This window comes from Gymnoscopelus braueri, assembly GCF_963280865.1.
Source record: "Gymnoscopelus braueri genome assembly, contig: SCAFFOLD_169, whole genome shotgun sequence".
NCBI lineage: Eukaryota > Metazoa > Chordata > Actinopteri > Myctophiformes > Myctophidae > Gymnoscopelus > Gymnoscopelus braueri.
This window is the reverse complement of record NW_027660906.1, coordinates 51,611-79,578: the sequence shown is the minus strand read 5'-3', so window position 1 is coordinate 79,578 and position 27,968 is coordinate 51,611. Positions and strand designations below refer to the sequence as shown.

The following is a 27,968-nucleotide window of genomic DNA, read 5'->3' as shown; positions in this document are numbered from 1 at the left end:
CTTTAGTAGTAGACACATTTTCTGAAAGTATTTGAGTCTGAAATTGTAAAATGTAATGTTAAAATAGTGTGATGTAAAGTGCACTTAAGTGTTTGAATTTTGGGTTTGATTATTGTTTTGTATTTAAGTAGGTTCAATGGGGAGCCGTGGTTCCTAGTGGGACCACGTCTTTAAGGGGGGGGGTGTGATGCCCCGTATGTTAGTCTGGGTGGTTGTGGGGGTGAATGCCTTGCACTAACTCTTGTCCTATAGGGGAGCAGGGTGGAGCTGATTGCTCATTGGAGAGCACCTGGGCCCGGTGCCTCCAGGAGGCTATAAAAGCCCCACCCTGGCCAGTCTCTAGGAGAAGCCTGAGAGAAGCAGACCTATCTCCACCAGCTCCAACTCTACTCTCCATGCCCTTACCATTATGATTATGTTCTTTCTTTCCATCCACACACCTCGCACCACACCATGCTCCACACATCCACATCTACACTACTGATTACTGACTTCACACTCCATAGGATCCGTATGTTCTGTTTATACCTCAGTTGTTTGTTGTTAGTAGCTTTCGTTTAATAAATATGATTTGATTTATAACTTCATCCTGGTCTCCTCCCTGATGTTTGTCACGGCCTAGAGCCAAGCTGTGACAGTAGCATCACTGCTTGTTATTAATATGTATACGCCCATATTAGGTAGCAACACATGTCATTAATATGTATACACCCATATTAGGTAGCAACACATGTCATTAATATGTATATGCCCATATATGGTAGTTGGTAGCATCACCTGCTCCAGCATGTTGGTGAGCCTCTCTGCCTCCAGGTCGATGACAAACTTCTTCTCCTGCCGTCGGTCCAGGTCCTCCAGCAGGCGGCGGTAGTTAGCATCGTTGAAGTTCTCCACACAGATGGCACTGACCTGCCAGTTGTTCTGCCCCGCCTTCTCCATGATGGCCTGCAGGATGGCATATCCTAGAGAGACAACATGACAGAGTTGTAAGACCTCTGGATGATGGATATATAGAGTTATAAGACCTCTGCAGGATAGCATAACCTATAAACCCCTTAACCCATTGATACCTGGGACGCATCTGTGTCACTTTTAGATTTCTTTAGGCTATTCAAAAATAGCAGATATACAAGCTCATAGCGCGGCACCGAGTGCCGCGCTATGAGCTTGTAGATCTGCTATTTTTGAAAAATCGTGAAAAATATTTTTTAAATATTTTTTTCCGATTTTTTTTTTTAGGATTTTGAAAATGTTTAGAAGCCGCCTCAGGTCTTAATGGGTTAACAGACGACGTCACACTGATAAGAACCAGTATGTGCACGCCAGAGATGCGCGGATGGGGTTTATCGTCACCCAAATCCACATATACATGTTCATTATCCAACCGCCATCCAACCGCGTTAATTATACCATCCTATTTCTAGATCTGCACCAACCGCATCAAATTATTATTATTTTCCTGACGTTAGTTTTCTTATAAACAATGTTACTCACCACTGTCTGTCACGATGTAGTGACTGTATACAATCCATATCTATGGACAACAACAAGACGGAGTTTCATTCATTTTACTTTCGCTTTCATGGCTCTGTTTGCCATGTCTGCTTTTATAAGCGACTTTTGGGCTAATGTTGCGCTTGTTTCGGGCTTGTTTTCATAGACCTGGCTGCTTATTTCTCTCGCAGAATCTGGCAACACTGGCTGCCTGCTGTTCAAAGACCCTTTGCCGGTAAAGCAGCGTGCAGTAGGCGACTAATTTGTGCCCGATGTAAAATGACGTAATATTAATATACTACAAACGCACGCACGGCGAGATTTCGTGCTTTTTAAAAGCTATTAAAGGCCTATAGATTGACAATGCTGTTTTTCTACCAGTATAGAGGAAGAATGCTTAGGATTTTTACTATGATTTCTCGCTCTTGAAATATATAATCTTTGGTTTCTGTTGTGCGTAAACATTAATAACAATTCAAAGCAGTTTTCCTCCAAACCCCCCCTCCTCCAGTGTCTGTCATAAGAACAGAGGGAGCGCTCTATGATCACGGCACCAGAACCTGCTCTTGCTCGTGCAGCTGCAGCCCGTCAAGCCTAATTTATGCTCCGTCCCGCAAAGGTGTTGCACGTAGAGAACGGCCGAGAATAGCAGACCTCCAAGCTCCCAACGGTCGCATCCACGACGCGGTTGCAGGGTCAGCTGTTCTGTATAAAAAATCTTTTGAAAATAGCAGATCTACAAGCTCACAATGTGTCGCATTTATGGACACGTTGTGAGCTTGTAGATCTGCTATTTTCAAATGGCCGAAACATATTTTGTGATAATAATCGAACTAAAGTTTTCAAATAATTGTAGAGGAGTAAAAGTGCAATGCGTGCGTGTGTGCGTGCGTGCGTGCTTGCGTGCGTGCGTGCGTGCGTGCGTGCGTGCGTGTAAGGACAAGACGTGTGTCAGATAAACCAGGGTACAGCTATGAGGGAGGTCTGTTCTCCTCCAGGAGCAGATGTCTCCTCTTTAAATGTCTCTCCTGTTGGACACCCCCCCCCCCCCCTCCCCCAGCAGGCTCCCTGCGCTCCCAATTAGTGGATTAACCTGCACCGTGGCAACCTGCCTAACCCCCCCCCCCCTCCCCCCCTACCCCGCCCCCCCTCACACCTGTGCTCCCCATTAGAGGCATGTTGTCGGTCTGTGCCAATGGGACTGAGCTAGACACACACACACACACACACAGGTGCACACACACACACACACACACACACACACACACACGCGCGCGCGCGCGCGCGCGCGCGCGAACAGACAGTATTGCGAGTGACAGATGGTGATCCATGTAGAGCTAAAGGGACACTGGCCCTCATTTATCAACGCGGTGCAGCCCAAATAATGGGCGTAGAGCGAGATCACCGCACCTTTCGGCATTTATCAATATATCCTGACGTGGGCTTCATCCTACCGTACACTGAGATCTCACGTCTGGTCGAGACCAGTTGTTGACGTTGGCTGCGCCCGTTTATTCCATTCTAGACCTGCGGAGCAGCATTGTCTGACTGTCTGACAGGCATCTGGACACATAATCCACTCCTAAATGTATATCTACACACTAATAATTAATCCCTGTGAAAATATAACATTTTATAAAGTAATTTAAACAAACTGCTTTAACAGTCATTCAGTTGCATTGGCTATTTTAAAATAGCAGATCTGCAAGCTCAAAAACGGGTCGCATCGCGACGCGTTGTGAGCTTGTAGATCTGCTATTTTCAAAATATACGAGCGCTTTTGCGTCGGGACTCGGGAGTCCCGCGGTCGGGACTGCCGACGATCTTTTCATGGACAGTGAGGTGTACAAACTTACAGTAACTTGTCCTATGTTATGGAGTTATGTCATAGAGAGTTACGAAGTCTACAACCTGACTGGGTTAAGGATATAAACCCGACGCTCCAATCTCTTATTAACGTGGCGGAATCACTGCCGCGGAATGACTGCCGCCCGTCCGAGTCTCACGGGGAATATCCTACATGACTGCTTGTGCACTGCTCGGTATGGGTTAAATAAATTAATATACAAACGTATTCCATTCATGGCGATGTGATTGGTATCATAATATGTCATTCATGTAGGCTACAAGCCTAAGTGACAAAGATTGTACCGCTACGGATTACATGAAAGACACAGTTGGGCGTGTGTGTGTGTGTGAGTGAGAGAGAGAGAGAGAGAGAGAGAGAGGTGAGGCGTGTGCGTGTGCGTGTGTGTGTGACTTGACAGGCAGCGAGGCGAGGCGATCGGGGGAAACTCTTTCTTATTGGCTTTTGATGTCTTTGGTCGTATTCTGATTCTTCTTCATGTCGTAAAATCGGGGCGTTTTGAGAATATTTAAGGGCGTGTTATTTAAATGACGCTCGTTTTCAGACGTGAGATTTATCAAAGCTCCGACCTGATGTACGCCAGGATTGGCTGTGTAGGATCCGTTGATAAATGTGACTTTGACGTTGGTGTACGCCGAATATATGGAAAAATATAAGCCGGTTTATACGCTGCGTTGATAAATGAGGGCCAGTGACACTAAACCACATGAAGCTACAGAGACACCAGAGTTGATCTTGAACAACATACTTTGATTTTGTTTCAGTCATTCAGTCTATTTTCATAGTCATTAACTTTTTGTCAAATCTGAAATGTTTTAGTCTGGTTTCAGTTGACTAAATCTACAGTTGATTTAGTCAAGTAAAACAGGGGTTTTCAACTGATTTTGACCCAGGGACCACCATCCTGACAAAGAGCAACCTGGGGACCACCACTATTGTGCGTGGAGGGTCCATCATAGACCCACCCCACTGTTTCCCCGATATTCGATATTCCGATATTGTCCAACTCCTAATTTCCGATACCGATACATGCAGGCTTTTTCACCAAAAGTCAATTGTCAGGAAACAACATCACATATCTATAATGAAATAGAATAGCTATAATATCAATATAATATCCAATAACATGCAGTGATTGTGTGTGTTTCCAGCGTGCCAACCGGTCTGCCCGCCTCACCCCTGAGATAAGTGCTTGCTGGGAACGCAGCCTGTGATGCCAGCCAGCCATACAGGACATGGATGAGATCACTGGTTCTCAACGTGGGGTGTGGGGTCCCCCCCCCAGGAGACCAAACGGACCTTTAGGGGTCTGTAACAGGACTATACAAACTAGCTGTGAGGGAATATGTCAAAAAATCATAAAGATTTGGTTCTTGGCGACTCGTTTTAGATGTTTGGCACTTTTTAACGCTTAACGGTTTACAAAGAACATCGCTAACGAGTTGGTCTCGAGTTGGCCGAGTTTTAAGTCAGTCCCATATATGGTCATGCCCATATATGGGCTTAGCGGTCGGCTAGGTGGCTCTGGCCAAACCGGATCTCCATATGCAAATAAATGATCGTATCGATCAGATCGGCGGTTCTGGACAACCGACTATTCAAGCGACTCGACGCCAGGGCGTGGCACTCCCTCGGAGTTGTCGGCAACGTGCGTGTGTCGGCCGTTCACACACTTATAGTAGGATGTATCCAGGAATGTCCAGCATCCCATGGCGCCTTGCGTGAGTTAGGGGCGACGCTTCCAACGTTAAAAAGTGGCCGCGTATCACATGGGTTCTATCAACAGAGACAGCTGTCATTCAGATAGTCTAATGTTTGTGCCAAGGCTACCAAATATAATACTTGGAGGTCAGTCTGGAGCTGTGTGGAACTCCATATTTGGGCACATTTGATGATGTCACATTTGATGACATGCGTCTTCAAACGCCATTTTCTCGGCTTTGCATTTCTCCGCCGTGGAACACTGTTTCGCATCGCTGTTTTGAAACTGCTACTGCTGCAAAATGGAATGTCGCCGATTGAAAATGTCTTCTCTGGGCCACTCACACAACTACCCTGTGTGTCTACAAACAGTTGAACACGCAATCATAAGGGATTTAGCGAGGTCTGTGGCGAGGTGGAAAAAGTAACTGAGTTTTCCTTTCAAATGGCTCTTGGTTTAGAAACGACTGGAATTGCGATCATAATGAAAAAAAAAATTGTGAATTTTTAAACAATTTTATAAAAAACACTAAATCGCTGGCAGTGGGCAAACACAGCCAGAAATAAGTCTGGCAGTGAATGAGTTGATATTCCTGGATCTTAAAGTCACATCACTGGTTGAGGACAGCAGAGCAACAGCGTGTAGAAATGGCCTCTGCCAGCAGTCTCCTGTCTGAAGATCACTTCCTGTGTTCTATCTGTATGGAGGTGTTCACTGATCCAATCACCACTCCATGTGGACACAACTACTGCAAAGCCTGTATCACACGTTACTGGGACACTAATGATGTGTGTAAGTGTCCACTGTGTCAAGAAACCTTCTATAACAGACCAAAAGTATCCGTCAATACTTTGTTTTCTGAGATGGTTCAACAGTTACAGAGAATACACGATGACATCACTGACTGACCATTTCTCCATTGAAATGAATGGGTATGAAGGGCGGAGTAATAATAATAATAATAATAATAACTAGAAAATGAAGCAAAAAACATATTGCTCAAAGGCACAGTGATTGGTCTTATTATTGTAACGCCCAAACCACACCTACAGTATGCATAATGTAACGGCTAGCGCAGGTGTTTTAGGGATAAGGCTGGTGTCGCAACTTTAGCACGGGAACGCCCCTTGGGCCATGCTAAATCCCCACATTGTGGGTTTAGGATCTCTTGACTAAGATAGGGCCCTATGTGTGTACCCTTTATGCCCATATATGGAGGTATCTTTAAATGTGTCTGTTTGTACCCTTTATGCCCATATATGGAGATTCCATCTCACAGATTTCCATAAGAAATCAGTTTGTTGATTGTGGGTTGCTATGGCTACCTAATATTGATCAGTGTACTTGGAGGTCAGTCTGACATCACAGAACTCCTTATTTGGGCAAGGCTGACACGGAACTCCGGGTGTGGGCGTGGCTTGTAGTCATAGTGACATCACAGTGATGATGTAAAGCTCCTGGTATAAAAGTAGATCCCACACTGAGAGAACACCATTCACCACCTCGTACCGACGCACCATCGCCTCCTACTGGACTCTCTCACCACCTGCTAGAAGAATCCTAGAACACCGCTTAACGTTGGATTTTTAGCATCATCGAACATATTCACTGGAAGAGTCACACTAGTAGATCACTGGTTGTGTTCTCTCTTACAAAAGAAGTGATTTAGTTGTTTACACTTGTATTCTCAGTGTGTAGAAATGGCGTCTGCCAGCATTCCCGTCTCTGAAGATCACTTCCTGTGTTCTATCTGTATGGAGGTGTTCACTGATCCAATCACCACTCCATGTGGACACAACTACTGCAAAGCCTGTATCACACGTTACTGGGACACTAATGATGTGTGTAAGTGTCCACTGTGTAACAAAGCCTTCCGTAAGAGACCAGAATTCTCTGTTAATAAAGTTCTCTCAGTGATGGCCGATCAGTTCAGGAGTCGCAGGTTGAAAGAAGAATATGAAGCAAAGACAGAGGCTGAAGTTCAGCAGATGATCCAGGAGAGACGACTGAAGATTCAGGATGTCAAACATTTAGTAGAGCTCGGCAGGAAAGATGCATATACGGTCATAGCAAGCAGTGTTCAGGTCTTCACTGCTCTGATCAGCTGTATTGAGAGAAGCCAGGCTGAGCTCATTGATGTGATTGAAGAGAAGCAGAACACAACAGAGAAACAGGCTGAAGGCTTCATTAATGAGATGCAACAGGAAATCACTCAGTTAGAGAAGAGAAGCTCTGAGCTGAAACAGCTCTCACACACTGAAGACCTCCTCCACAACTTCAAAGCTAAAAACACAGACTGGAGACCCTCCAAGGACTGGACAAAGGTCAATGTCCATCAGTCTTCACATATGGGGACAGTGAGGACAGCTGTGGCTCAGCTGGAGAAGACACTCAGTCAAGAGATGAAGAGGAAGCTGTGTGATGCTGAGTTGAGGAGGATCCAGCAATATGAGGTGGATGTAACTCTGGACCCTGATACAACACATCCCAACCTCATCCTGTCTGAGGATGGAAAGCAAGTGAGTCATGGAACCGTAAGGAAGAATCTCCCTGACAACACAGAGAGATTCTCTAAATATGTCCGTGTCTTAGGAAAACAAAGCTTCTCCTCAGGAAGGTTTTACTATGAGGTTCAGGTTACAGGGAAGACTCAGTGGGCTTTAGGAGTGGCCAGAGAGTCCATCAACAGGAAAGGTGTTAAGACACTGAGTCCCAACAATGGTTACTGGACTATAGGGTTTTGGAATAGAAATGAGTACAGGGCTCTTGCTGGCCCTCATGTCCTCCTCCCTGTAAGAGAGGAGGTCCAGAAAGTGGGAGTGTTTGTGGATTATGAGGAGGGTCTGGTCTCCTTTTATGATGTGGAGACCAGAGCTCATCTCTACTCTTTCACTGGCTGCACCTTCACTGAGAAACTCTTTCCATTCTTCAGTCCATGTCTTAATGATGGCGGTAGAAACTCTGCTCCTCTGATCATCTCTACTGTCAGGTTGGTGGGAACATGTTCAAATAGAAGAAGAAAAAGCATTTGCAGCCTCCAATAAATAATAATAATGGTATAAACTCTGCATTCAACATCAATAATATATAACCATGTGGTTTACACATAACATGAAATGATGAAAGTAGTTAAAAATGCATGCTAGGGCCACCACTATGCAATAACATGCTGGGGCCAGGATTTAAAACATAGTGTCCTGACACTCTGTTCCTCATCCATCCATCCAACTGTTCAAAGAGAGGTATCAAACGTCTCCAGATGAGGACCCTCTGCATGAGGGGTCTTCAATGACCCCCCCCCCCCCCCCAAAAAAAAACAAAAAAACATATTGCTTAATTTACCTGCCAAGAACGCATATATGCGTTCTATTTTCAACATTAAAAAAAAAATCCACAAGGGGCGCTCTAACACAGGTTAGGAATGATTCCTCGTCACTCAGAGAAGCAGTAGACGGATGTGGCGTCACTCCAAAAAAAAAACGTCCGTAAGCCCCAGCATAAAACCAGTGGTGTAAAGTAACTAGTACATTTTTTAGGTACTTTTACTTTACTGGAGTATTTCCAATTGTCTATACTTTTGCTTCTACTCCACTACGTCTCAGAGGCAAATATTATATTTTTACTTACAATTATTTGAAAACTTTAGTTACTAGTTACTTTGCAGATATAAATCATTACTTTATAAAACATATATTAACCACTTTAGCCCTATTTTATACCTAGGCTATTTGAAAATAGCAGATCTACAAGCTCACAACGTGTCACATCGTGACGCATTGTGAGCTTGTAGATCTGCTATTTTCAAACATTTTAGTACTTTTACTTTTGGTACTTTAAGTACATTTTGACACCAATACTTTTGTACTTTTACTCAAGTACATTTTTAATTCCGGACTTTAACTTGTAACAGAGTATTTCTATATTGCAGTATTGATACTTTTACTTAACTCTTTTAACGCCATTGACTCGAAAACGCGTCAATTGCTACTTAACTCTATAAACGCCATTGACTCGAAAACGCGTCAATTACTACTTAATCCACCCACGCCATTGACGCGTTGGACTCGCGTTCATTGTTTAATCTCTGATCGCGCTATGCTGCTTAAAATTCAATGTTATTCTCGAGTTCCACTTACTTCACCGACATCTGCATCCGGTTTCATGACCTGGATTCCGTTTCCGGTTTTTGATTTTTTTCCCCGGTCATTTTCGTCAAGAATAGGTAAACAAACGGGTTTTCACACGGTATAACGGACAAACGGACAGGTTCTCTTCTATAATCTATGGTCTGGGTGACGATCAGTCATCGCCGTCGTGTATCACATCGTAATTTTGGCCGATCAAAACAATCTGGGACGACGTCACATCCTTTTTCATGTTTTTCCCTGTCTAATCGCTCAAGAAGGGTAACAGTGACACAAGGAGCTGATCAAGCTATCATGTGCTGCTCTCTAGTGGCGGATTTGTGCTGCGTCTTTAAAAAACAGTCTGATCAATTATTTTCATGAAAATTTTCAAAATATAAAAAAAAAAAAAACACGAAAATTGCTGGCAATGGGGGAGTACTTTATGAAAATACTCTGGCAGTCAAAGAGTTAAAGGAGGAGTTCACCAAAAAAATTACTTATTTTCTATCAATTACACACCCCATGAAGCCTTGATTTCATGGATTTATTTTTGTTTATGTGGCATTCCTAAGACAATAATTTGATGACTGTGTGTATTTCCAGTAGGAGACACAAATAATCTACTTTGTGTCTCCTACCGGATACATTAGCCGGTAGGAGACGGGAATCAAATTATTAGCTTAGGAATGCGACAAAAACAAAAAAGAATCCATGGATTCAAGGCTTCATAGGGTGTGCAATTGATAGAAAATAAGTCATTTTTTGGGTGAACTCCTCCTTTAACACATCGACCGCCAGAGGTTAATCTCATAATGTACTCACCAGTGCCAAGGTGTTATTGTTGTTTTTTTGTTTTTTTCATGTCGCCATAGATCTTGTTAAAATCCTTAAGATTGAGCCGTACAGTCTGTCTACAGGTCTGTTTACATCCGCGAGATCTCCCTGTATCTCCCAGTGAAGACCGCGTGTCAAACGGGGCATCAATGTTGTAGTTAGAGCGGATTACGTTAAACAGTGAAATGCGAGGAGAAAAAACTACAGGAAGAGAATTGAGTTTCAGTTTCGTCTGTAGAACGAGGGCGGACGTGATCGTCAAAACCGGATCCCAAATAATTCTGTTTCCGGTCATCAAACCGGAAACGGAAGTGGATCAAAAAAATTCCGAAAGTGCACCCGGAAATTTTTAGCGCGAACAGACCGTGGACCGTAGGGCTACGGTCTCGGCGCTTAACAGTTGGATTTAACGGACCGTAGGACTACGTTCTTGGCGGTTAATGTGTTAATCCACCCACGCCATCGGCGCGTTAGACGCGTTGATATCGTTTTCAGTGATCGCGCTGTTCTGTTTATTTTTCACCATCAGATACTGTTTTGTTTTTTTTCATTGACGTAGATTCCGTTTCCGGTTTCCTGTTTTCTTTTTTAGGCATTTTAGGCGAGAATAGGGAAAAACAAGTTTTTTCACACGGTATAAAAAACGCACGGAGAGCTCTAGTTCTATTTTCTTTGGTCTGGATGACGAACAGTCATCTGCGTCGTGTATCACATCGTACTGCAGGCCGGTCGCCGATCTGAGAAAAAGTCACATCGGGATATGACGTATGGACTGTTGAGCCTGTTTGGAGTGGGTCAAGTGAGTGAGCGAGTACATCAAGGATCAAGGTGTGGATCTGCTGCTCTCTGCTGGTCGATCTGTGGTGTGTGTTTAAAACTGCACCCAGAGAAACTTAAATTAATTTAAATAACAAAATAACAACAAACAAAAAAAAACGAAAATCGCTGGCACTGGGGAGTACTTTAAGAAAATACTCTGGCAGTCAAAGAGTTAAGTAAAACATTTGAGTAGTTTTTCCACCACTGCGTAAAACACTTCTAACTCCGATTTTTTTTTTGTTGATGAAAACCACCCGTTTCCAACGGGCCATAGCCCCAAAATGGCTACTCAAATGTCCCCCCTACACCAAAACCTCTTTTGACACTCACAGACACTCACCAGGTTATCCCTGTCCTACCAGACACTCACCAAGTTATCCCTGTCCTACCAGACACTCACCAAGTTATCTCTGTCCTACCAGACACTCAGCAGGTTATCCCTGTCCTACCAGACACTCACCAGGTTATCCCTGTCCTACCAGACACTCAGCAGGTTATCCCTGTCCTACCAGACACTCAGCAGGTTATCCCTGTCCTACCAGACACTCACCAGGTTATCCCTGTCCGTTGTTGGAGGTTCAAATGCAAGGTTATATATCGGAAGACTGTTCATATGATTGTTTTAACCCATTGAGACCTGAAGCCGATTCTACATGTCTCCTAAATCTCAACAGTTTTCTGAAAAACGTATGTTTCTATATCAGTGGTGCTCAATCATTTTCATGTCAAGGACCCCCAAAATTATATGTATTTGGCCGCGGACCCCCATCAAAATATTTTGTTCCAGGGACCCCCTGAAGCAAAGATTTGAGTTAAAAATGTTCGCTTTAAAAATATATATAAAGATTTGCACACATTTTCACGAATTTTCAAAAATAGCAGATCTACAAGCTCGTAGTGCCGCGCTATGAGCTTGTATATCTGCTATTTTTTAATAGCCCAAAGTGTAAAAATAATGCTTTCTTAGCTCAAATCTAAAAATGACACAGTTCCAGGTCTTAATGGGTTAAAACCACAAGTTAAAAAAAAAAAAAAAAGTAATTCAAGTAAAGACAAGTTGTCTGATTATTGTAAGTACTTATGTGTGGGTGAGTCTATGTAAAGGGATTTTATATAAAACTAAAAGGAAGATAAAATGATTAATTAATTGAAACGAAAATAAAAACAACAAATTAACAATGCAACTAAATAATAAGAAATATAATTACATAAAAAGCACTGAGCTGATCGGCTATGTGCACGTGCGTGCACGTGCGTGTGCACGTGACGTCATAATATAGAGCCCCCCTAGCTAAAAAACCCACAGCTCATCACTGAAAACAAGACATATTACTACAGAACGGAAGATCCCGGTTAAAATGTTTCTTTTCCGGACGATAGAAGAGACCCTTGTCCTCCCCACCAGACATCTGATGTTTACATCTTCTTTGAACAGAAAAAAACATATGTGGGTCTCGGAAGATTAGTAAACACCACCGGTGGTGGCAGATGAATGAATTCCAGGCAGTTAATGTGTTAACGCTGCACACTTGCATCTCTCTCTCTCTCTCTCTCTCTCTCTCTCTCTCTCTCTCTCTCTCTCTCTCTCTCTCTCTCTCTCTCTCTCTCTCTCTCTCTCTCTCTCTCTCTCTCTCTCTCTCTCTCTCTGCAGAGTTGTTAAATGTGTGAACCGACTGTTATTTCTATAATGAGACCTGTCCATGAGCAGACATACCTCTACCCAATTAGCAGGCTTTCACATGCAAATGAGACATGAGCCAACATGCGTGCGTGCGTGCGTGCGTGCGTGAGTGAGTGCGTGCGTGCGTGCGTGTATGTCCCGTGGTAAAGGCGTTATTTCATCTCATTACTTCTGTTAGTAACGTAAAATAGAGCGACATCATTGTGTTGATATTCTAAAACACGAGACATGGATTAAGGTAAAGAAGTGTGAACTGTGTGTGACGTGTGTGTGCGCCCGCGCATGTGTGTGTGTGTGTGTGTGTGTGTGTGTGTGTGTGTGTGTGTGTGTGTGTGTGTGTGTGTGTGCGTGTGCGTGTGCGTGTGCGTGCGTGCCAGTGCATGCTGTCATGATACCAGCAGTTGTTGTGAGTTGCGTATGGATTGTATATGAAATGTAACTACTGTGGTTATTATTAGTTTTTTATTATTATTATTATGAATGCATGCATTTGTTCTGCTGCTGTTTCATGTCATGTTAGTCATTTATTCATTATATTATATTATATCATATGTTATTATATTACACTGTCCTGTGTCTCTCTTACTGTAAACCAGTCTTTACAGAAAAAACTAAAACACCTATAATACCATATTTAATGTTATTTCCATTTTGGTCTGGGCTATTCTCTTCTACCTGCTGTTATTTCATTTCCTGCATTTGGTTTATGTTATTGTTTTTTATTATTATGTATTGCTTTACTGCCTATAAAAACACACTTTATGTCTTCCTGTAAGTGCAGTGAGAATGATAAAATGTATTACTATTGATTTGGTTTCCGCTATGAGACGTCATGGTATAGTATTTCTTCGGGGTTTTGGAACGTCACGCATTTCAGCAAAGCATCGTATTCAATAGAAAGCAAAGCAGTGTTTCTGCAGTGTTTCTTCACTCATTCAATACGGGAACCAATATGTGCTTGTAGATCTGATTTGTTTTTTTAAATCATGAACATTTGTGCAAATCTTTGAATATACTGTTTTAGAGACAACATGTTTAACTCAAATCTTTGCTTCTGTGGGGGTCAATATACTTTGCATTTTGTACTGTGAAACAAAATACTTTGAGATGGGGGTCCGTGACCAAATACATATAACTTAGGGGGTCCTTGACATGAAAAAAGGTTGAGATCCACTGATATTATAGCAACATACACTTTTTCAGAAGACTCTTATTTTTAGAAGACGTGTCTTCTTCCCGGATTAAATGGGGTCACCTTTTTTTATCAGGGTCCCCTTGAAAGACATTTTGTGACCGACCCATCTGACATAGAATACTGTACCTGACAGTTGTTTTCCCCTGTCATGAGGTGTTGGTGTCTGGCACATACACATACACATACACATACACGTACACGTACACGTACACGTACACTGTCATGAGGTGTTGGTGTCTGGCACATACACATACACCTCATGTCAGGGGGAAAAAAAACTGTCAGACGCAGCGGAAGACGAGAGGGCCCGAAGAAAAGAGCACAACATCGCAGACAGACCAACAAACCTCATACATATGCCATCTATGTGACCGAGAGTGGTGGAAAAACTACTCGTATGTTTTACTGTTTTAAATCTAATGTTTAATGCTTTAAATCTACAAGCTCACAACGCGTCGCAAAGCGACGCGTTGTGGAGCTTGTAGATACGCAATTTTTTTGTGTGTGTGCGCGCGCGCGTGCATGTGCATGTGCGTGTGTGTGTGTGTGTGTGTGTGTGTGTGTAAAAGTAAGTACATTTTGATAGCAATACTTTTGTACTTTTACTCAAGTACATTTTTAATTCCGGACTTTCACTTGTAACAGAGTACTTCTACATTGCAGAATTGGTACTTTTACTTAAGTAAAACTTTTGAGTACTTTTTCCACCACTGGCCAACATGCAACGCTATCAGCACCCTGACTCTGTTTGACCAGAATGGAACAGAGCCTTCATTAGTATCACTGATAACACCCACGTTCTTTACAACATGGCTGCTGTGTGCAGAGAGCCTATTTCCATGTTCTCTCATCAACCCGTGCTTTCCTAAAAAAGTCATATGAGGAACAGCAGGACCTGCAGCTATGGTGGGTTTATGTACAACGCTGTGTGTGTTTCTGTGTAAACATGTCCTGCCTCTATGGTGGGTTTATGTACAACACTGTGTGTGTTTCTGTGTAAACATGTTCTGCCTCTATGGTGGGTTTATGTACAACACTGTGTGTGTTTCTGTGTAAACATGTTCTGCCTCTATGGTGGGTTTATGTACAACACTGTGTGTGTTTCTGTGTAAACATGTCCTGCCTCTATGGTGGGTTTATGTACAACGCTGTGTGTGTTTCTGTGTAAACATGTTCTGCCTCTATGGTGGGTTTATGTACAACACTGTGTGTGTTTCTGTGTAAACATGTTCTGTCTCTATGGTGGGTTTATGTACAACGTTGTGTGTGTTTCTGTGTAAACATGTTCTGCCTCTATGGTGGGTTTATGTACAACGCTGTGTGTGTTTCTGTGTAAACATGTTCTGCCTCTATGGTGGGTTTATGTACAACACTGTGTGTGTTTCTGTGTAAACATGTTCTGCCTCTATGGTGGGTTTATGTACAACGCTGTGTGTGTTTCTGTGTAAACATGTTCTGCCTCAGAGAGCCTGCAGTCTCCTGTCTGTCTGGGTGTTGATCATGGCTTCCAGCCAGGTGTCTGTCTAAAGCAACTAGACCTCCTAAAGGCTGTGTTCACACCGGCTGATACACAGCTACAGACTACCATTCATTTCCAATGGAAGCCATCGGCATGAAGATACACACGTTGTGAGCTTGAAGATCGCCTATTTTCGCTACTTTTGAGGGTAAGCCTTGCCCGAGCCATGTGGCCATGTTTAAATAGCGTCACAACGTGTCACGATTAAGCAATATTACACGAGAGGGTGTGCTTTACCGTCATTATTAGCACGCCTGTGATGCGGTCAGGAACGAGGCGCAGCCGAGTTCCGCCGCGATCACAGAAGTGCTAATAATGTAAGGTAAAGCACACCCTCGAGTGTAATATTGCGATTATACAACAGTTACCAACAAAACACATCCAAATGTATTCATATTGTGGGGCAATTCATAATAAAAAAAATTCGCTTATCCGTTTCCCTGTAAAGAGAAGAGTTTATTTGACTGAGACAAAATAGTCCCTGTGGCAGCGCAGCACTCTGTCTCTCTGACTCTCGTCTTATCAACACAGCTGATTCCAGTAGGCTATATGCTCCGTCGTACGATCGTGTTACGTGGCCAAAATAACTGATCTACAAGCTCACAACGCGTCAAGATGGCGATGCCTTGTGAACTTGTAGATCGGCTATTTTTGCCGTGCGATACCTTCGTACGATAAAGTATAACATACACTGGACTGTTAACGAAATGGGAGTAATTTTACTTTAACACAGGAGGATATTTATACAGTAGGCCTATGGATGTTACCATTGAAATAAAGCACACTTTTTTCCAGTTATTCCTTTTATTATAGGATTTTAGGCGATTTAGTGTGCTCTCTTCTAACCATTGATCAACAGTAAGTCCACCAAATAAGTCAAAATTAACAACATAGTCCATCTTGCGTAGCTGTTTGTTCTCCGCCCGGTGGCGGCGGTGGGTACTGTCTGTTTGTTTTCCTACCGTGGGACAGTCACAGCGTGACTTCACAGCACAGCTGTGTCATATATGGTCTAATCAGGTGCGAATGCGGAGTGATTTATTTAATGTGATTAGGCCCGTGATATGATGCTGGTTTGAAGCACGGCTAGAAAGCTATTTCAACCAATCAGATTGCTTGGTCGGAACTACCTGTTGTATAATGCAACATAGATCTGCTATTTTCACTACTTTTGTACAACACTATTATAGGGCATTTAATTTACGAAAAGAAACACCAAATAACTGAAATATGGAGATACAAGGTTTCTGCCCGACACTAACAAGATAGTATCTCTCTCTCTCTCTCTCTCTCTCTCTCTCTCTCTGAGGGAAGACTAACTGTACAAATGGTGTACTGTCACAAATAGTTACACATCCATATAGGAAAGGTTATAGCCTGGTATAAACTTTTGAAACAGTATTTTTCCATCAGTATGAAACCTCGTCTCAAACCACGACAGATACCAGCAAGTTATTCAAATGTAATTAAAGGTATTGCTGTTCATATGTATTACTCTGTGTTCTCTCTCCTCTATTCACTTTTATTAGCCAGCCCCCCCCCCCCCCCCCCCCACACACACAGAGAGAGAGAGATGTGTGGTGAGGGTAATGTGGTAGAGTGTAATAATAACCATGATGTCCCATCATGTCAGACTGTGGCGGAGAGGAACTGAGAGCCATGTGGCCGGACGGGGAGCAGACACACACACACACACACACACACACACACACACACACACACACACACACACACACACACACACACACACAGCCTAGGCGGAGGACAGCAGAGCAGAACGCTGGACTACTGGCTGATTACCAGCTGATAAATGTGTTGGCCCCGAGGGGACAGCAGCTGTGTGTGTGTGTGTGTGTGTGTGTGTGTGTGTGTGTGTGTGTGTGTGTGTGTGTGTGTGTGTGTGTGTGTGTGTGTGTCAGAGGTCCCCACAAGTATAGTAGAATGTGAGACATAGACATTGTGGTAGGAATAAACACAGGGACACTCGGGAGGAAGTGAACTAATAAAGGGGAGGAGCCAAACCAAGTTCCTGTTTCTACGCAAAAAAAGGAGGTGGTGCCCCCAGAGGAAAAATATATTTTTTAAATATAATTTTTACCAAACGGGTTCCCATATTGGGGTTATAGGGTCTAACGCTCTAATTCCTTGTTGCATACCAGTACCATGCAGAGAAAAATAGCCGATCTACAAGCTCCACGACACGTTGAAGAGTGAAGCTTGTAGATAAGGATAAGGATAATTCCTTTTAACAGGTCATTCATGAAAGTCCTTGCGGTCTTGTTTCCAATGAGAACCTGTGAGCAATTAGGGGTTAAGAGTCTTGCTCAGGGACAAATTTCATTTCATCGACACATATGCTGGCCTGGCCTGGAATCGAACCTGGGGCAACCAGGGCCTCTGGCTCCCTAGGCGGGCTCACTAACCACTCAGCTATGGCCGCCCAGATCAGCTATGGGGGCTTAAAACTGGCATGTGTACAATAGGCAGCCTTAATGTCCTCACAAGTGTAGGACATTTGTAGGAATACAAAAACATGTGTGTGTGTGCGTGTGTGTGTGTGTGTGTGTGTGTGTGTGTGTGTGTGTGTGTGTGTGTGTGTGTGTGTGTGTGTGTGTGTGTGTGTGTGTGTGTGTGTGTGTGTGTGTGTGTGTGTGTGAGCAGCCAGCCACAATCAGCATCAGCGTCATCAGAGACACAGAGAGACGCTCAGGGCATCAGCCTGACTGTTCACCATGTTCTGCTGGTAGAGCACTACCACCCATGAACACTAGGGGGCAGTTACCAGCTGTGTGGGAGGAGTGTGTGTGTGTGTGTGTGTGTGTGTGTGTGTGTGTGTGTGTGTGTGTGTGTGTGTGTGTATGTGTGTATGTGTGTATGTGTGTGTGTGTGTGTGTGTGTGTGTGTGTGTGTGTGTACTCAGGTTTGCAGTAATGTGCGTAGTGGAAGGATGTTATCTAGGGAGAAGGCTGAATGGGAAGTGAGTCAGAATGTGTGTGTGTGTGTGTGTGTGTGTGTGTGTGTGTGTGTGTGTGTGTGTGTGTGTGTGTGTGTGTGTGTGTGTGTGTGTGTGTGTGTGTGTGTGTGTGTGTGTGTGTGTGTGTGTGTTCTCTCTCTCTCTGTTGTCTAATCTTTAGCCTTGAAGGAGCTTTGTGTCGTCCTCTCTCCTCATTGCTGTGCTCCCTCCTCTCCCTGCTCCTCCTCAGTAGTAACAGTATTCACACTGAAGGAGCTGCACCTCCTCACAGTATTCACACAGAAGGAGCTGCACCTCCTCACAGTATTCACACAGAAGGAGCAGCTCCTCCTCCTCACAGTATTCACACTGAAGGAGCTGCACCTCCTCACAGTATTCACACAGAAGGAGCTGCTCCTCCTCACAGTATTCACACAGAAGGAGCAGCTCCTCCTCACAGTATTCACACAGAAGGAGCAGCACTATTCTCCTCTATTATTAGTTACATTTTCACCAGAAACAGACTGTATCAAATATAAGTGACTGACTATCATAAACCATACAGAACCTCCTCCCTGACAATATCACAGAGACAGTTTGTTTATTTTTGGACCACAATTCTTATATGAGACGATTCTAAGATGACCCAATGTTATTCTCCATAGAGACATTACTTTACAACCCGGGGGGTGAACGAGTGACGTCAGGACTTCTGTACTCTATTGCTCCTCTATTCTGTTCTCCTCTCCTCTCCCTCCTCTATTCTCCTCTCCTCTCCTCTCCCTCCTCTATTCTCCTCTCCTCTCCTCTCCATCTCTGTCAGGTGAAAACCTCCTAAACATCTCCTAAAGGTAAAAGCAGAATAATAACCTGTATTCCAGTGGATTGGGGGTGTGGTTATTATTTAATCACAATCTCTTTTTGGTTAAATATGTGTTCATAAATGAATGCCCTACTTCATCGTACAAGACTGTCGCACTAAAGTAGTGAAAATAGCAGATCTTCAAGCTGATGACGCCTCGCAATGCGAGCCGTTCTCAGCTTGAAGATCTGCTATTTTCACTACAAATATATATTTTTGAATAATAATGAAAAAGAACATGCACACACACACACACACACACACACACACACACACACACACACACACACACACACACACACACACACACACACACACACACACACCCAGTGGTATTGGCGGTGCTTTGAGGCAGAGGATGAGGCTGGCAGCTCATTGACCGGGCTCAGCCATGCATGTGGTCAGTCCTACATGTCGGTCAATACTAGGTGAATGCGTGTGTGCGTGTGTGTGTGTGTGTGTGTGTGTGTGTGTGTGTGTGTGTGTGTGTGTGTGTGTGTGTGTGTGTGTGCCATGAGTACTGATGAGTTTTGTGACATGCATTACTGAGTTAAGACCTGAGAACTCTGCCTTAGAAGACACCCATTACTAATGTGTTAGTTGGGACCTAAAGCCAGGAGGCCTATCCATGACACGGGTCATGACCTGTTGCTGGGACCAACCATGTCGTCATGGCTAGAATCTCCTCTGGCTCTGAAACGGGCATGTATACAGAGATGCTCTTTTACTTATATTGTGTTATAACACGGTATCTATGTGTTTGTGTATCTCATTGTTTCATGTGTGCCTGAAAGTAACATCATGATCTCACAATGGACTGTCTGTGTGGGCCTCAGCAGGCCTGTGTGCCCTGTTCAAGGCCACCTGGGACTTCACTCCTCCTGGGTAGAGCCTCTGAACCCCCCCTGATAGAGTTCCTTTGAGAGGGGCTGAGAGACACCTTATATGCGTGCCTGGGAGAACAGATCCTCAGTGCATCCCTGACCGCCGTGCTGAATGCATCCGTTTGCTTGATCGCCAAACGATTTAATAAATTGACCAAAAGACAGCTGGTTCCGTCTTATTTTATTCCTCATTGCGTTATTCAAAGGCAGCTATTTCACCTCTCAAAACGATCCATCCAACAGCCCTCAGCTGGTTCAGATGCTGCGGCCCGTCTTTTAACACATTCGGTGCCAGAGTTTTATTTAAAAAAGTGACGTTGAGTGCCAGAGAGCTCACCGTTTGTAACGCTTCGCTGTTTACAGCTGTAGACTCCACGGCGAGCACCCGGTTGTAAACAATATATGCGTGCACGATGGTGGATGGTCCTGGCTAACACCTGGAACAATAACATCTCTCACGCGAGTCACCAGGGCGGAGTGATCCCGGATCCAAAATGACTCGTTTTCCCCACTGTAAAAAGTTAAGGAAATATGGAGTTTTTTTGCAAGGAGATAGAATGGGAGCGGACGGGAGACAGGTTTTTTGGCACGGTGATCCATCAGTCCCTTCCTTCTCAGAGGCACCATGGGTGTTTCCAGAGCTGCGCTAGCCCCCCCCCCCCCTTGTGGAAAATGTCACGGTAAATTCCGGTTTTGACGCCCAAGCGCTAAAAATGTTAAACCGGAGAATCCCGGCTTTGGCACCCAATGTGTTAATTGGTACCATTTCTTTTTATCATATCACACCCATTTTAGCATCCCTCCATTGGCTCCCAGTTGAGTTTAGAATCAGTTACAAAATCTTACTCACTACTTGTAGGGCCAGGCTAGGTCTTGCCCCAGACTATATCTCGGACCTACTCCCCCCCCATGTGCCTTCATGGCACGGAGTCTGACATCCTCAAACCAAGCAACTCCTGGCCATTCCAAAAGGTCAGTTAAATACAAAAGGTTGCATGGCTAGGATAATTCCTTTTTAACAGGACGTTCATGAAAGTCCTTGCGGGCTTGTATCCAATGAGGGCCTGTGAGCAATTAATCTAATTAGTCTTGCTCAGGGACAAATTTCATTTCATCGACACATATGCTGGCGTGGCCTGGAATCGTACCTGGGGCAACCAGGGCCTCTGGCTCCCTAGGCGGGCTCACTAACCACTCAGCTATGGCCGCCCCGATGGCCTTCACCTTCAGAGCGCCCCCCCCCCCTACCCTTTGGAATGCCCCGCCCCTGGAGATCAGGCTCACTGAGTCTGTCCCCCGGTTTAACCCATTAAGCCGGAACGCATTATTTTATAATTTGACTATTCAAAAATAGCAGATATACAAGCTCATAGCGCGGCACCGAGTGCCGCGCTATGAACTTGTATATCGGCTATTTTCAAAGGCTCAAAATCTACAAAGTAACTAGTAACTAAAGTTTTCAAATAACTGTAGTTCAATATATGGATTCGAGATGTAGTGGAGTATAATTAACACATTGGGTGCCAGAGGTTTATTAAAATATTATACGTTGAGTGCCTGCATTTCTTCCATCCACTTGCGTTATACGTTTCGTGCTGTAGAAGCCCAGACGCGGAAGTGCATGTAAACAAAGCGTGCGTGCGAGACGGCGGAGGGTCCTGGAACAATAATATTTCCAACGCGATCCTCCATTGCAGCGTGATCGCCGATCGAAAACGGCTCGTTTCCACCACGTTAAAAAGAAATGGAGATATTAAGCTTTTAGTCAAGGAGATAACATTGAAAACGCCGACCGGAAGGATTTTTGACATTGAGCCACATCCAGCCTCTTCTTCTCAGAAACTCCTTGGGTGATGTCAAAGTTTCGTTTTAGCGCCCCACGTGGGCCACTCGTATAAAAATAGAATTGGGTCAAAAACGGTCCGGACCGTTTTCGGCACTTCTCGTTTGGATCCTCAAAAACGGTCCGGACCGTTTATGGCACTCGATGTGTTAAAAGTAATGGAACTTGGAAACACTCAAGTATAGTACAAATACCTCGCAATTGTACTTAAGTACAGTACTTCAGTAAATGTACTTGGTTACTTTCCACCACTGCTATTTAGCAGCGTACTGCCAGTGTCCTTGTGGCTGAGCTGCCACCCTCCATGTGGCGGCATCTGAAACAGTGGCATTTGCATACATTATGCATAATTTATGCATACTAATACGTTTACGAGGTACTGCGAGATTCAACTCAAAGAGGAAAAAAGAACCCCTCTATTTAACTAAATCAATTTTGGTTCAATTATGCTTTTGCTCTTACAAGCTGCGTAACAAACAGCTCACATTGGGCTTTTTGACTTTTGTCCCCGACTCTTAAAAGCATTTAACTGTCGGGGTGTGTTTTTTTCCTCTCCTTTGATCCCTTGGGCAGTGATTAGCACCATTAGCTGATGAAAAGAGTGGCAGCTTTAAAACGTTGAGACCGGGAACACGTCTGTGTCATTTTAGGATGTCCTTGGCTATTCAAAACATACAAGAGCTTGTAGATCTGATGTTTTTTGAAAAAACGTGGAAAATGTGTGCAAATCTTTGAATATATTATGTTAAAGTTTTACTCAAATCTTTGCTTCTGGGGGGTCCCCTGAAACAACAAATTTAGAGATGGCCAAATACATATCATTTTGGGGGTCCTTAAGTTTGAGAACCACTGACATTATAGCAACATAAAGTTTTTTCAAAAAAATGTTAAGATTTAGAAGACATTTTGTAGAAGCAAAGATTAGAGTAATTTTTTTTTTTTTAACAATTTGTACCCATTTTCATTTTTTTTTCAAAAGATAGCAGATCTACAAGCTCATAGTGCGGCATTCGGTGCCGCGCTATGAGCTTGTAGATCTGCTGTTCTGAATAGCCCAAATAAATCTAAAAATAACACAGATGCGTTCCCGGTCGTAATGGGTTAAAAGTGCTCAAAGACTAACAAAGGGAAGAAAGAAAACGACGCTCGTGGCAAAAATGATATTCCACTTACCCTCTGCTTTTACAGGCAATAGCAGAAAGAAAGCCTCCACATTTTTCATATTTATTTTTCTGAAAACTGCTTATAGGTGAGTTCTGCTCCTACGCTGCACCGCACAGCAAAACACATTTTTTTTCCACTGATCTAAGCTAGAAAGCAGCTGTGGAAAATAACTAATAGGAACCAACAAGGTCAAAGTTGAACCCCTATGGTTCCTGAAAGACTATTATTTAATTATTTGTCTTATGTTACATAAGGAGCCACTTATTGTTTTCACCCTTTTTTCTCCCCAATTTAGTGGTTGTGACAATGAACACTTCTGTGTTGTCACTGCAGTTGTATCCTTACTGACTCACCTGCCACTGAGGAGCAAAGTTATACTAGTTTTGGATTTTTCATTTTAGTTTAAGTTTGTTTTGAATATTCTTGTTCTAATTCAGTTAGTTTTCATTTGTTTTTAGAGCGGATTTGCTTGTTTTTATTAGTTTTTATTTTTGAAAATTCTAATAGTTTTAGTTAGTTTTCATTAGTTTTAGTTTTGTATACACTCAGTTATTGACAGGATTGTACGGGCTGTCAGGGATACGGACTGATGGGGCTAGAATCCATTGTACAAATCTCACCCTCCTCCCCGCCCGGCTTCCCTCCCCCGAACAAATTGTATTTGTAAAGATGTGCGACAAAGCCGGATGCACCAGGATGGATTGGAACCCCTATAGACGCTGCGGTGGTGGGAAGAGTATTTTACCGCCGCACCACCAGAGCGCCTCAGCATAAGGAATAAATGAAACATCCACATTCCACAATCTGTGGAAACCTGATGTACAGTGACTCATACAAAAGGTGCTTTTCAAACTTGGGGTTCGGGGACTCCCCGAGGGGGTCCTCGAGAGAGAGAGTACCGGCGGGTCCCCAGCTAAGTGAATGCAACTAGAGCACATCGAAGATAAGGCCCGTGTGGGCTTATGAGTGAATCAATGCTACCTCTCAGTATTATAACATTGCATAGTGTTCTGTCACTATGAACATCAGATCTCAGCAAAAAACAACAACAACAAAATTATCTCCTAAAACTAGTTACTTTCCACCACACACACACACACACACACACACACACACACACACACACACACACACACACACACACACACACACACACACACACACACACACACACACACACACACACACACACACACACACACACACACACACACACACACACAGAGAGAGTGGACTCTCACTCAAATGTAGTAATTCAAACTGAAATTGGAAGTTGAAGCGACTATGACAGGTTGCACATGAACAGCCCGTCTAGATTAATGTTCTGTTCCATTCTGAATGTAACATTAATCACTTAAAACCGCGTGATAAGAAAATAAAAATAAATAGAGAGAAAATGCTACCGTAAAATCATTCATTAACCAAACTAGAATTTTCGCTTTTTCTTTTTAATGCTTCATCACAATCATATTGTAACGGTTAATTGGATTTTAATGACGTGGCATTGTAATGTGCTGCAATCAATCATACTTGGTTTACAATTTTCGGGATGCAATTATTTTCTCTAATGGGTCTGTGTATTAGGAGATCTAATGGGTCTGTGTATTAGGAGATCTAATGGGTCTGTGTATTAGGAGATCTAATGGGTCTGTGTATTAGGAGATCTAATGGGTCTGTGTATTAGGAGATCTAATGGGTCTGTGTATTAGGAGATCTAATGGGTCTGTGTATTAGGAGATCTAATGGGTCTGTGTATTAGGAGAGATCACAACAGCTGAACAGGGGATTTCCACTGCAGCTGTAACACATCATCATCAGTGGTGGAAAGTAACTTAGTATATTTACTCAAGCACTATACTTAAGCACTATTTTGAGGTACTTTTACTTTACTGGAGTATTTCCCCAATTGTCTATACTTTTACTTCTACTCCACTACATCTCAGAGGCAAATATTGTACTTTTACTCCACTACAATTATTAGAAAAATGTAGTTACTTACTTTTCAGATATAAATTTTGATATGATATTATGAAACAATCATTATACAACAGGTAGTTCCGACCAAGCAATCTGATTGGCTGAAATAGCTTTCTAGCCGTGCTTCAAACCAGCATCATAGCACGGGCCTAATCACATTAAATAAATCACTCCGCACTGCAGTCCGCACCTGATTAGACCATATAGCGCACAGCTGTGCTGTGAAGTCACGCTGTCCCACGGTAGGAAAACAAACAGACAGTACCCACCGCCACCACTGGAGAACAAACAGCTACGCAAAATGGACTATGTTGTTAATTTTGACTTATTTGGTGGACTTACGGTTGATCAATGGTTAGAAGAGAGCACACTAAATCGCCTAAAATCCTATAATAAAAGGAATAACTGGAAACAAGTGTGCTTTATTTCAATGGTAACATCCATACTGTATAAATATCCTCCTGTGTTAAAGTAAAATTACTCCCATTTCGTTAACAGTCCAGTGTATGTTATACTCTATCGTACGAAGGTATCGCACGGCAAAAATAGCCGATCTACAAGTTCACAACGCATCGCCATCTTGACGCGTTGTGAGCTTGTAGATCAGTTATTTTGGCCATGTAACACGATCGTACGACGGAGCATATAGCCTACTGGAATCAGCTGTGTTGATGAGACGATGACTCGGAGTGCTGCGCTGTTACAGGGACTATTTTGTCTCAGTCAAACAAACTCTTCTCTTTACAGGGAAACGGATAAGCGAAATGTATTTTATTATGAATTGTCCCACAATATGAATACATTTGGATGTGTTTTGTTGGTAACTGTTGTATAATCGCAATATTACACTCGAGGGTGTGCTTTACCTTACATTATTAGCACTTCTGTGATCGCGGCGGAACTCGGCTGACGCCTCGTTCCTGACCGCATCACAGGCGTGCTAATAATGACGGTAAAGCACACCCTCTCGTGTAATATTGCTTAATTAACTCATTCAGTGCCCAGCTTATTTATGGAATTTTGGCTCAGAGTGCCACAGCCAAAATTCATTGTAAAAACAAAAGTGCTTAGGAGCCGAGATACAGCCTTTCTCAGTAAGAAGTTAAACAAAGAGTGAATGGAGAAGCACATCTTCAAATCATCATATCTTGGGTTCTGACGTCTTAGACGTCCAGTGGCACTGAATGAGTTAACCACTTCAGCCCTATTTTATACTTTGGCTATTTGAAAATAGCAGATCTACAAGCTCACAATGTGTCGCGTTGGTGACAACAACACAAACTTGAGCAGAACGTTCGGTGAGGGCCGAACACAACAGCTGCTGTGGAACTGTCCGCTCAGCACCACTCACACAGGGAGCTGTCCTTTCAGCACCATGGACAGAGTCTCTACATCTAACATGTTATATACAGTCCATTCAGCACCATGGACAGAGTCTCTACATCTAACATGTTATATACAGTCCCTTCAGCACCATGGACAGAGTCACTACATCTAACATGTTATATACAGTCCCTTCATGGACAGAGTCTCTACATCTAACATGTTATATACAGTCCATTCAGCACCATGGACAGAGTCACTACATCTAACATGTTATATACAGTCTATTCAGCACCATGGACTGAGTCACTACATCTAACATGTTATATACAGTCTATTCAGCACCATGGACAGAGTCACTACATCTAACATGTTATATACAGTCTATTCAGCACCATGGACAGAGTCACTACATCTAACATGTTATATACAGTCCATTCAGCACCATGGACAGAGTCACTACATCTAACATGTTATATACAGTCTATTCAGCACCATGGACAGAGTCACTACATCTAACATGTTATATACGGTCTATTCAGCACCATGGACAGAGTCACTACATCTAACATGTTATATACAGTCTATTCAGCACCATGGACAGAGTCACTACATCTAACATGTTATATACGGTCTATTCAGCACCATGGACAGAGTCTCTACATCTACATGTTATATACAGTTCCTTCAGCACCATGGACAGAGTCACTACTTCTAACATGTTTTGTACAGTACATTCAGCACCATGGACAGAGTCACTACATCTAACATGTTATATACAGTCCATTCAGCACCATGGACAGAGTCTCTACATCTAACATGTTATATACAGTCTATTCAGCACCATGGACAGAGTCACTACATCTAACATGTTATATACAGTCCTTTCAGCACCATGACAGAGTCACTACATCTAACATGTTATATACAGTCCATTCAGCACCATGGACAGAGTCACTACATCTAACATGTTATATACAGTCCATTCAGCACCATGGACAGAGTCTCTACATCTAACATGTTATATACAGTCTATTCAGCACCATGGACAGAGTCACTACATCTAACATGTATATACAGTCCTTTCAGCACCATGGACAGAGTCACTACATCTAACATGTTATATACAGTCCATTCAGCACCATGGACAGAGTCACTACATCTAACATGTTATATACAGTCCATTCAGCACCATGGACAGAGTCACTGTCCATTCAGCACCAATCAATGAGGCAGACTGGCTGACCTCACATCAGAACCATGGACAGAGGAACTACTTCCTGGCTGCTGCTGCATCACAACAGAACATACATGGGCAACTGGCGGCCCCCACCTTCACTTAATGTGGCCCGTAGGTTAATATCAGAATACTGATATATTATTGATTTCAGCTGTTACAATTCAAACATGCAAACATGACCTGCTTTAATCACTTAAGTCCTATATTAGTAGCTTAATGACTAGTATTACTATTCTACTGTCTTTTTTTACGTCCAAAGTATTTGTATTTAAGTTAGTCGAAAATAGCCGATCTACAAGCTCAAAACGAGTCACAGTGCGATGTGTTTTGAGCTTGTAGATTGCTATGTTTGCTACCTTTGTGTGGCATAGAATGGCTGACTGACTGACTGACTGACTGACTGACTGACTGACTGACTGCATCACATCAGAACCATGGACAGAGACACTACTTACTGACTGACTGACTGACTGCTGCATCACAT

The 27,968-nt window shown here is 43.1% G+C and overlaps 2 protein-coding genes across 2 annotated transcripts in view; one reads left to right on the top strand and one right to left on the bottom strand.

Annotated features, from left to right (window-relative positions):
• LOC308081069 (glutamate receptor 4-like) overlaps nucleotides 1-27,968 on the bottom strand; it is a gene marked incomplete at both ends in the record, with an annotated part of 96,032 nt that overhangs the window by 53,927 nt on the left and 14,137 nt on the right. The window contains one exon of the mRNA XM_080457469.1: nucleotides 778-962. Within this exon, the coding sequence (XP_080313595.1) occupies nucleotides 778-962 (185 nt within the window). The remainder of the gene's footprint in view (nucleotides 1-777; nucleotides 963-27,968) is intronic.
• Nucleotides 6,764-19,029, top strand: LOC308081070 (uncharacterized protein; the record flags this gene model as incomplete). The annotated part of the gene is made up of 5 exons (XM_080457470.1): nucleotides 6,764-6,815; nucleotides 6,933-8,047; nucleotides 11,176-11,419; nucleotides 18,442-18,650; nucleotides 19,015-19,029. The coding sequence occupies 5 exons, from the start codon at nucleotides 6,764-6,766 to the stop codon at nucleotides 19,027-19,029; spliced, it is 1,635 nt and encodes a 544-aa protein (XP_080313596.1).